Source organism: Opisthorchis viverrini, assembly GCF_000715545.1.
Source record: "Opisthorchis viverrini unplaced genomic scaffold opera_v5_177, whole genome shotgun sequence".
In the NCBI taxonomy this organism is placed as follows: Eukaryota; Metazoa; Platyhelminthes; class Trematoda; order Opisthorchiida; family Opisthorchiidae; genus Opisthorchis; species Opisthorchis viverrini.
Genome location: NW_008751830.1, coordinates 801,601 through 813,439, shown reverse-complemented (window position 1 = coordinate 813,439; position 11,839 = coordinate 801,601). Strand labels below are relative to the sequence as shown.

The window sequence follows — 11,839 nt, the reverse complement described above, 5'->3', positions numbered from 1 at the left end:
GTTACAGCTAGATTAAGGATAACATGTAACCGCAACGCCAGTTAAGGAACATTATAGTTTCCGATCTGAATAGCTGTAAGATCCAGTACCCGAATACTATTTATTTATTTTATTTATATATTTTATTTATTTATTTATTTATTTATTTATTTATTTATTTATTTATTTATTTATTTATTTATTTATTTATTTATTTATTTATTTATTTATTTATTTATTTATTTATTTATTTATTTATTTATTTATTTATTTATTTATTTATTTATTTATTTATTTATTTATTTATTTATTTATTTATTTATTTATTTATTTATTTATTTATTTATTTATTTATTTATTTATTTATTTATTTATTTATTTATTTATTTATTTATTTATTTATTTATTTATTTATTTATTTATTTATTTATTTATTTATTTATTTATTTATTTATTTATTTATTTATTTATTTATTTATTTATTTATTTATTTATTTATTTATTTATTTATTTATTTATTTATTTATTTATTTATTTATTTATTTATTTATTTATTTATTTATTTATTTATTTATTTATTTATTTATTTATTTATTTATTTATTTATTTATTTATTTATTTATTTATTTATTTATTTATTTATTTATTTATTTATTTATTTATTTATTTATTTATTTATTTATTTATTTATTTATTTATTTATTTATTTATTTATTTCATAAATAAAACCTTCCCTCCACGAAGAAAAGCTGTGATATCTGGACTCTTCACTAACAAAAATTCAGTAGGCTATTAGCTCGAAATAAATAATATTTCCGATGTTTTCTCATAAAAAACTGGGTTATTACAATAGAAAATAGATTCGGTAGACCAGCCGGGTACCATTATTTTGTGCACTCAAGTGTCATCAGGCAGAAACACATTATAGTTTCTAAAATGCAAATAGCCAAGCAAGTGCTGCCTGTGAGTCACATTAAGCCTCACGTTCTTCAACTTAATCACCAACAAATCCCTTGCAGCTTGTATTTCTAAACTGCATGTGGATTGATGGGCCAGGGGACTGTTGTCCCATGGCGTAAACTATGAGGTTTTGCTGGTTTCATATCCCTATATCGTACAGTTTCTGTCTTTTAGCACGATGTTTAAATATTTTAGCTGCTAACATGCGGGCATAATGAAGATATAACCGCCAGTAACGTGTCTCAGTTGTTATTATAATTAAATTTAGATATGTATAATGGGTTTTATAAGCCTCTATGAAGCTTACCATTGAGCTGCTCCAAGTAGCTCTGAATTTCCTCTGTCTGAACAAGGAAACTGGAAGATACCGTAATTTTGTTGACCCAACGTATAATTAATGTGGCGAAATGGATACCAATGCTGTAGTGGCAGCATTTGCCTCGTTACATTATTAGACTAGCATATATATCTGGTTTCATCTTTGTGTTCAAAATGGCGAAACCTTTGTTCCTTCGCCTTAGACCAAGATCGTCGTCTGAGTTGGCCCACTGTATTTTCAGAAAAAACCCTCATAGTTGGTGGACACTAAACTTGAAAACATAAAACAGCTATTTCGCGTGACCCAAGGCTGTGCAAATTCGTGTTGTCCGTTTAGTTGCCAAGATTGTGTCAAATTTCACTGCTTTGGGCACCCTACACTGTTACAGTTCGTACGTAAATGATACAGATTTAAAACAGACTTTGTAAGGATTACACACCTCCGGCAACACCGTGCAAGTGTAGTGTATGGTGCATGTTTTCGTATTTCAAGTAAATCGGTCTCAACAGCATTGGGTTTTACGTTTTATAGATTACCGTGTGCAGTACAACAATGCCAGTATCATTTGGGCTTCAAAACGCAGAAAATTCCCTCTTGCAGTATCATTTTAAAAAAACAATTAAAGGTAAATACAAACTTCAAAATCTACAATGCCTTTGCTTTGCGAACGTGTCTTCCTGGTGGATTAAATCCATCCAGTATAACTTGCGCCTGGATGGATAGAAAATTCATTGGAACAACAAACTGCGTCATAGGACAAACCAAACTGGGACTCGTTTTAATAACCCCTTGCGTTAGTTTACTCTGCACTGCTGAGCCACATGTCACTTAATTAGTCACAAAGAGCAATTCAACTGAAATGCGAAACACCCGCTATCTCACTACAGAGTCAGTCTAACCAACAGAGGCGCTTTGTACTCTCACGCAGCTGGTGCATATTTTTGCAGATTAACTTCCACGGTAGGGCGTAAACCGTGACTTTGCCACATACACATTGAAGTTAGTCCGGTAGCATACACTTTATGACCACAATTATTGGTCTGGAAATAGATTTGAATTACAAATGTTTCGCCATATTATCCAACAAAATTTCGCCGCCGCCTTTTGTTTCAACCTTCCAGAATCAAAGAAATAAGAAAAGTAAAATAGTCTCAGAAGAGGTCTACCACTAAAACGAACTAAGTTTAATAAAACAAATCGATATATTATTTCTCAAATATTTGTAGGATTAAGAAACACAGAGGTTTAAGAAATGCATACCTCCTAACATCTGTAATTCAGTTTTTACCTCTTCTGTGTATTTGAGGAAAGAATTGTTGTATTTCACATAAAACAGAAGATTTTTCCTCAGAAGTTTGCGTGCAGGTTTAATCAGGAGAAATGGGGTGTACATTTTGTCATTTTACATCTTTACGTGCGTCAACCGTTGGCCTTCTATTTCGCTTTATAGGTTATACCGGTAGTCTTGATGTAGATGAAGATAAGCACTAAATACTATGATGCGTTTTCCTTTATAAAAATCAGTACAGTTTACTGAGGTGTAACCCAATAATATTATCCTCAATGGCAGATACCTACCCGAGCTGACCCCAGCACCTGAATACAGATGAACACAAGACTCATCTATTTTTTTCATTTTTGTTGAACTTTTGTCGTTAAGTTGCATTTGTTTCCACTAGTTAAACCTAAACATAAAATAATTTAGGAGTTTCAAGTGCGTAAAATTTCGTTTTCGAATAGACCTAATTTACAATATTTTTCTGGCTGGGCCGAATGTTTCGCGTTATTTTTGTCCTAACCTTTGCCACCCGCAGAGCCGTTCTCTTTTCTGATTGCGTCACTAAACTGAATGCCTAATCAACGCACTACTTGTTCGGCACAAAAGCACCATTTTTCGTGCTGCTACCCTTCAAAGTGAATTTGCCCACATTTTCATGAATGATCAGTGATTTCCTGGGTGTGTCAACTTTTTCATTGCACACCTTCTATCGTGTTTGCAAAGGACGTAAGAATACGCAGTGGTTTGAAACTAGGATCAATAAAATATCAAATAGTAATGGCATTTTCAAGGCATTTCCGGTTAAATATAACTGGACTTTCAATTGGATAGGCCTAATCATAAAAGTGAGGCAAAAACCAAACCATCTTATAGCTTCTCCTTAAGACGTAGTCAGTATGCATAAAAACACCTTCCAACGGCGTTTGCTTTGATCCTTTTTGAGCGTAGACAGACTGTTTTTATTCAGTTGACGGTTTGGGTGAGCATTTACGCACAAGCTTGAAAATACGACGCACCTCTCAACCTTTTCAGTTGTTGCTGTTTTGCTTCGTCTGTCAGCACTGGAAGAAAATCGCATAGTTAATCAGCTAGTATGAGAATCGAAAGCGAATTCGCGCGATGTTTCATCAAACATATATTTCAATCTTGCGGTTGTAACTTCTTCTGATTATGAAACAAGTGTACTAACTTACTGCACTTACGTGTGCTAGCGCAAAAATAAATCTTGGACAACTGTGTTGCCTCAGTGTTTTCTACTTTGACAATGTCCACGATGAATGTAATTCTATGGCCGCGTGGATTTTGAGTATTGACAAGTAGTCAACTAATGTCAGCGTCACAATGTTCCACCTCAGAAACAAAATAGACTGAAATTTCTTGGATGCACCGCTCCTGCTCTCGGGCATTTTCATCGACGTATTTTGGAAACTGACGGTTGAAATTCTGAAATTCAGTCATGATCTGCAGTGTTTTGTTAGCTGATGCATGCAGAACGCACCCAAAGTACCAACTTTTTTCTGACTGTGATACCCTCTGAAACGGTGTAGTCTATTCACTCTGTATCTGGAAAGACGATATAACCACTTATACCGCTCTATTGATCCAACTCAGTGCTGTCACCGATAGTAAAGCAATGAATGCGCGGAACTCTTGGAATGCTACTAAGTGGGTAAAATCTTAACTATCCGGGTTATAGGTGAGCGCTTTACAAAAGTCTGCGAACTTACTCATATGCGTAATGCACAGCAGGTGGATTAAACAGAAACATTGAGCAAATCTGTTTTTCATTGTGCCAAGGAGAGCAAACCTACTCTTGCTTTACGAGGCTTATTTATACACATCAGCTCCAGGAGTAGTGATACACATAGACCAATGGATTGATTGCCCCTTGGAATACAGGCAGGAGTGAAACATGCCAGACCTTGCGCATTTCCCGATCGTACCCTATGTTTTCTTTTCCTGGTGCAGTCCATCGGAAGGTTCTTTACTTCAATACACACAATCGTTGCAGGTACCAATGAGAAAGCTAGAAATTATATGAAGGCATACAGTGTGTTTGTCTAAACTCTGGGCTATATAAAGCTTTCACCGGAACAATCCATACCTTGGTCTGACCTTCCAAAAAATATCCCCGAGCAAATTTCATGCAAATTTCATCCTTCAGGATGGCTCTTGTGAATGAGAAACACCTGGTTCTGCTACAAATCGACCGCCTTGTTCCCAATCTCGTTTACTATCACATCTGGAATTTATATCTAATCCTAAGCGAAAAACGAGAATGTTGACTGTCCTGTATAATGCCCTCCGTAAAATAAATTTGGCAGAATTTGTTAGTCTATCACCTTATTCATCAGTTCATACATCTGGAATTTATAACTCACCCTAAGCGAACAAACGAGAATGCTGACTGTCCTGTATAAAGCCCGCCGAAAAATACATTTGATAGAATTCATTGGTCTATCACTCAATCTCATTAGTACACCAGCCCGTACAAGAATACTGGCTCTATTGTGAGTTTTGAGATCCCATCCAATAAATATCCCCGAAGATATTCAATCCGTATGCAAACTAAGGTTTGCTTTAAAAATAAAGGCATTTACTTTCCAGGAAAGTAGAAGTGCAGCGCCGTTGTAATGTGACATGTAGATCTGCGCAAGGAGGAAATTAATTTGTTCTGATGTCATACATTATCTGCAACAAAGTACCACCATCGTTACTGCAAATTTTGGCCACGAGAATGGCACAAAAACGCAGGTAGTCATGAAGCCACTGTGCTTGATTCAAATGCAGCTTTTGAAAAAACCTAAGGAACAGGTTAATTGTAACGCCTTAAAACAGGTTTGTGGGCATCTGTCTAGCATTTATCTTGACTTTAATTAGCGAAAATACTGTTTATACATGCGTTTGAACCATCTAATTAGTGAAACATTATATTACCAGAGAACAAAAGGAATGATCAGGATTTAAACTCTGTTCCGAGCTATCCTGCGTTCCAAGTATTTTGGGAGGATGGGCCTTTGTCCCTAATGTGAAGCATTAGCTGAACCAGCGTCGCGTGGCAACTCAAGCACTTCATAAGTAGCACAGGGCTTGTAAACGAAAGACGGTTCATTTAACTCGTAGCTTCCGACTTATTACCGAAATAACTCATTCTGAGTAAAGCGGCTGATTGGCTCACATATTTACATTCAAAATAGATCATGGAGGGCGTAAGAATGGTGTAGGCTAAGGAGTATAATACGGTCAAATCTCAACGGATAACACAGAGGTAATTTTTTGGACGATATTTGTATGCATGTTGGCAACCAACTCTTGACCACTGCAACCAAAGAGCAGGTAGCTTATCTGATATTACACGTCATAAAAGGTACCAATATATTCCAAATCAAGTATAACCGTCTCCTTATTTTGTGGAAAATTCTGGTCATCATGATAGACTCCCTACTCGTCAAGGTACTACTGTGTGTGAAGAATTTCACCATGTATTCCATTGCTTAAAGCCTCCGAAACTGTGCTTGCACATATTGTTAGTTACTGGTCAATGATGACTGAACCCGACTGCAAGTCTGGCAGCTATGTACGAAACGGAAGTACTTTTGTACTTTTTATACTTTTTGGTCTTCACTAGTACAGTCAGAGGTTCACGTACAGTCAGAGGTTTGTTGAGCTCGTAGTGCTTTCATGCTCCAGTTTAAACGGAGGGTTGTCATCAATGGAGTTGTCCTGTAGACAATCCTTAACCCTTCAGGTGTAGACGGTAAAACGGCTAATCCCACGATGCAGCAACACTCCATACGCAATTCGGATATAGCTGGCAGAATTTTGTTGTTTTCAGGTCACCTATTGGTTGCTTGACCAGCAACTAAGGTTAAAATCTTCATTAGGAAGCTTAAATCCATGATGTCAGGGGTCAAAAAGTTACGCATAAGTTACCTTGAATTGCTGTTTAATTTAGAGATTGATTTTCATGACATCCGAGATTGCGATCCATTGATGAGCTCCAAGCAGGTCGAAACTGACCGTGGACTGTCTGCAGACTGCATTACATGTCCTAATTCGGTAACCTTATGGCAACTTTGCAGCAAATCCTGCACGCCATAAATATCGCTGGAAAGAATATTTTGAAAATATCGAGCGTGTGGAAGCACCATTAAGAAGAAAACCTGAATACGGCCTAATTATGTAAAAGCAGTGTTTCAGACATTCAATCAGATAAAATATGGGTTTCGAGTTTGTCCCCTCCTGTCGAGGATACATCATTGGCGGGCCACGCATCTGGATGAGCGTGCCCCATAAACCTCACTGTTCGAGCCACTCTGAATTTATGCGAGTTCAAAGAAATTGGAAACACTTTCACGTGATAGGTGTGGCCAAGTTGTATGAAAATCATCATCAAACATTCGATAAGCATTGACGACCAAGTCAACATTTCGAAAACTTCTGACATAACCGATGGGACATGCTGAATGCGCTGAAACCGATCTTAGTCAGACTACTGAATTTAACTGGGTGATCGCAAAGGCGGTTAATCAACTCAGTCTCACTGATCTGGTTATCCGTTAAACAGCCAAAAACAAGCTGCACTGCGACCGCATGACCAGAGCGGCCGATCAAGCTGTCATGTCTTTAAATCCGTTTTTCTACACTCTGTTGCTGTTAGTTACAGCAGTGAGACGACTTCAAACTACACAGAATGATACATACTCGCTGAATAAAGTAAGTATTCTTACATAACAATATATATGCAGTATCACTTGGGCGGTTGAACGAGCCTTTTGTCACTTTCACCAATAAAATAACATCACATCATTTGAGAAATGCTCAGTTAAGCAGATAATGTTTGACCTGAGTGGCAGCCGTTGTGCCAAGTTACTCTTGTTTAAAAAGTATAACACAAGGCATCAACACCAACTTGTTTTCAAAGGTGAATCATTGATCACGTTTTGTGAGAATCATACCAGGACGTAGACAGGTGGATCCTGTCGGCTGCAAGCAAATGACGATCAGTTGGTGTCGTTGGCGCCCATGCTGTCAGTTTTTTTACAAATCATCTAGTTGATGGTTTGGAGGTGTGGGCACCTCAGAAAGTCTGTAGTAGGCTAAACTTGGGTCCCTCCCTCTACCAGATTTCTTTCTTATCTTCTCTGTGTTAATTTTTTAAAGACCTGTAATTTAGCAGCAGTGAATCATCAGTGTTAACACTGATGTGGATGGCTGTGACGCGGCTAATTCATAATATCGAGAAATAAAGAAGGAAGAAACGACGGCACTGTCAGAAATAAATCAAATCAAACTCTAAAGGTGCTTGTGACACCCAAACATTGGGTTAGGTTAGCAACGTGCTGAGCAGAGCTATATTCACTCGCCTAATAACTATCACTGAATAAGGGACCGATTGGATGGATAAATGCTGGCTGCAGTCTCAGAAGCGTCAAGATCAGGCAGCTGTGTTGTACAAAGAATTAAAAACCAACCGCCACTCCGCTAAAATTTTGAGTCCAGTATTTGATAAAACCCTCAAGTTCACTTGGTACTCTATACTGATAAGCTTCCACCACCTTCATTACTGGACATAAATATCATCGTCGTTTATTGCGGTTCAACTCGGTTGCTCGGAATGACTAGTATACTCATCATTTTATCAGCATGCTGCACCCAGTTATCTACTGCTAAATTGGTTACCTACCACATTGAATCATTTGTACTTCAGGAAAAACACCTGAATTTTGTATTGGACTTCATGATTCTCTTGTGGTGTTTTGTATCTTCCTTGTGCTTCCATTATAACATTACGTATTTTATCGGTTGCACTACCGTTTTTTGTTTGAATACGAAAGCTACAAAAACGCGCAGGAGCAAACGTGGTCACTTTCTTCGAGTCTTCTGATTTCGCTCGTATTCCACAGCGGTCATTCGCGGGTTTCTTGTGCTAAATCTCGTGTCACAACATTTCAGACTATCTTCGGAACCTATGAGTGAGAACTGTTCAGAAGACCCCTGGACAACCATGATTGGATTATTGTTTATTCGCTGACCTGGACCAACGAGGAACTAGTTGAAAGCGAACAATTCTTAACGAGTCTGTTTCATCTGACTTCTTTATTATTGTGCACTCAAACTAGCATTATTGTTTTTATTTCTTTGCCACACAATCCCCATAAACTAGTTTTTCGGGTAGCCGGACCACTACAAACTTGGTGAGCCGGAGTCTTTCTAGATGTCTTTTAACTTTTCCTTTCAAGTCATCGTAATCTTTCCTTTTGCCCGGTCAGTATGGACTCAAACTCCGATTCATCGGATTTAGTCTTGGTTGTGCTCACCCTCACGGTTAAATCAGACAGTCACCTTAAAAGGTCCAAAATCTTACATACAGTTTGTTTAACTAAACCTCACGAAGTTCACCAGAGCTTCCCTTCAGTCATTGGATTTTTTTTTGAAGTTGCTTCCGTTGTTGTCCAAAATTCAGTTTGTTCCATAAAAGGGGGTGTTCTTGGTTAGGGTAAATTCAATCGAATTAGGATTTACTGGCAACTACATTCAGTGATGCAGTTTGACGTTCTATTCAACTATCATGACAACTAGCCAACCCTCTGAGACGTGTTGAATCGGGCGTGACCGTTTGTTGCTGGATATTGGATACTCTTGTTTTCTTTAACGAAAGGAGATAACTACAAAAAAATTGTCATTTCTCAGGCACTTTTCTTGACTTGTTAGCGTTGACTTGGTTGAGCCAGTCAGTTTTGGATGGAATAACCCCTTATTTTCCCTAAGCTGCCCTCTAACACGGACGCTCTCTCAACCAGCAGATTATGTCTACATGAATGATAATAATGATCGTTCAGGTGTTACTCTTTCCGTTTCTAGCTTTCATACTCCCCAAAGTAGGCGATAAGACTGAAATAATGCCAGGTTGCCCATCCTTGAACAGCAGCAGTCGAGGTGCTAACGTAGGGTTCGGACCAAGAACCTTCGGTCAATAGTTTCACTCCTTAAGCACCGAGCTATCTGGAGACCAAGAGTTACTCCTAACAATCAGGGGCTGTACAAGATTGGTGGGCAATGGATTTATCCCTAAAGTATTTTCTCGAGGAGTTCCGGAGGAACCTTCCAGCGTTTTAACAGGCCGCAGACCTCGATATAGGGATTTCGAGTGGTAAGGGTGAGCTAGTACTGCCTAGGAGCTTAAACTTAGGCGGGCTCACCGTCCGAATCTTTCTAATATGCTGAGCGTTTCGTTCGAATTTGGCCATTATGGTAAACAGTTGGTCTGTGCTTCCCACAAATTGCAAAATTTTCTGTGCCGTTCGCGTTTCGACTGGTGTGCTGGTACTAACACAACCTTCAAAGGACCCAGGTCACGAAGTCTACATCGGATAATGCTCACTGTTTATGACACCGTCCCTTTTTCGCGCAACTACCTGTACCCACCAATCCTGCTAGTCCTGCTTTAATTCTAACTGCAGCATTTTGATCATGCCCGGCGATATACTACCTGCAAGTTAGAAATATATTATTATTATTATTATTATTATTATTATTATTATCAAGGGTAAATACTGGAGGGTGACGGTTGCGGTTCAAAAGTGGTCTGTCGAATGTTGTATGTGTCATCCCTCGTTTTGAAGCACTTGAAGTNCCTGCAAGTTAGAAATATATTATTATTATTATTATTATTATTATTATTATTATTATTATTATTATCAAGGGTAAATACTGGAGGGTGACGGTTGCGTTTCAAAAGTGGTCTGTCGAATGTTGTATGTGTCATCCCTCGTTTTGAAGCACTTGAAGTTGCGATCTCAAACTGTGCGCCACTGTCATGTCGCAACTACCAAGGTGTGGTGAATCTCATAGTTTATTATGCAGGCGCCAAAGTTTGCCGAACGGTTCACACCTGCGCTGGTGAGTGCACATGTCCCTCCTTTCGACATAGTGGCTTCCGTGTGTCATCTGTTATCCGTATTCGGGGACGAGCCCGTTCCAAGCAATAAGAAATATCATTCATAGATATTTTCTTAGGTCGCTTCCCCATCCAACAACTGTGGTTTTCTGAGTACAACAAACCGGAGAGAGCGAAAACCCACAAACCTGTTCCAAAACCACGATTACCGACGTTTCCATCGCCCGCATAAACAGCTTAACCGTGTGATTGATAAACTTCAGGCGCTGGAAACCAAGAAGGCAACAACCTTAATTAAGCAGTAATTTGTTCCGGGGCGATCCTCCTGCACTGAGACTCAACATCTGTCACGAGTGGCCTGTCGTTAACGGTCAAGGACGGCCTGGCTCAACCCTGATGGCTCTTTAGGGAAACATACTTTGGTTTTGGTGCTTTGGGACCGCCGCAGTACAACGAATTTGGTGAGCCCGAGTATTTCTAGATATTTTTTGAAAGCTTTTCCTTTCAAGTCGTCGTAATTTTGCTTATTTTGCCCGGTACTTATGGAGGCACACTTTGATTCAGCGGATTTGGTGGAAAATGCGATTAGCATACGTTTAAGAGACTACAATCCACGCAACCCCAGGGTATGGTTTCACCGGGTAGAGGCCGTTTTCACTACACAACGCGTCACTTCCCAAGCCACGCGATTGTTCTGTGTTGTCCAGCATCTTCCTTGTGATGTAGCAACAGAATTGGAAGATCTGTTGAAAGATATTCCCAGGGAAGATCCGTATGACGTCCTTCGAGCGGCCGTCATAAGTAGGACAGGGAAATCAGAAAACAAAATGCTACGGGGTTCATTCACCACTGTCAAACTTGGTGACAGATCGCCATCACAACCGCTTCGCCACATGTGCAGTCTCCTCTGTGGCCGTAAGCTAGTGGTGGAAATAATGGCCCAACTATGGCTCGACAAACTTCCACCCTCCATGTCTCACATCATCAGTGCTTTCGCTGATGACCACAGCTTGGAGCAGTTAGCCCAAATGGCGGAGAACATCCACGAAACTTACCCCAGTAAGCCCGTAAACTCCCTTTCCCATCATTCACCCACTACTTCTACGGATCCCGAACCGATTCTTGCTTCTTTATCGCACCTACAAGCCAAGTTTGATGCTTTGACCAATCACCTACAACGGTTACAGATCAACAAGCACCGACCACGTTCACGATACAAGCCAAGATGCTTTGACCAATCACCTACAACGGTTACAGATCAACAAGCACCGACCACGTTCACGATCCAGATCGTTGTCTCGTGCCTGCCCCTCTTGGTGCTTGTACCACCAATCTTATGGCCCAAAAGCACGCAAGTGTCAACCACCTTGTTCTTTCAAGCCGCGTTCCAACACCCCTTTAA

General features: G+C 39.2%; 1 protein-coding gene across 1 annotated transcript in view; it reads right to left on the bottom strand.

Moving 5' to 3' along the window:
* T265_07513 (hypothetical protein) overlaps nt 1-11,839 on the bottom strand; it is a gene marked incomplete at both ends in the record, with an annotated part of 45,469 nt that overhangs the window by 24,406 nt on the left and 9,224 nt on the right. The window contains one exon of the mRNA XM_009173050.1: nt 10,626-10,703. Within this exon, the coding sequence (XP_009171314.1) occupies nt 10,626-10,703 (78 nt within the window). The remainder of the gene's footprint in view (nt 1-10,625; nt 10,704-11,839) is intronic.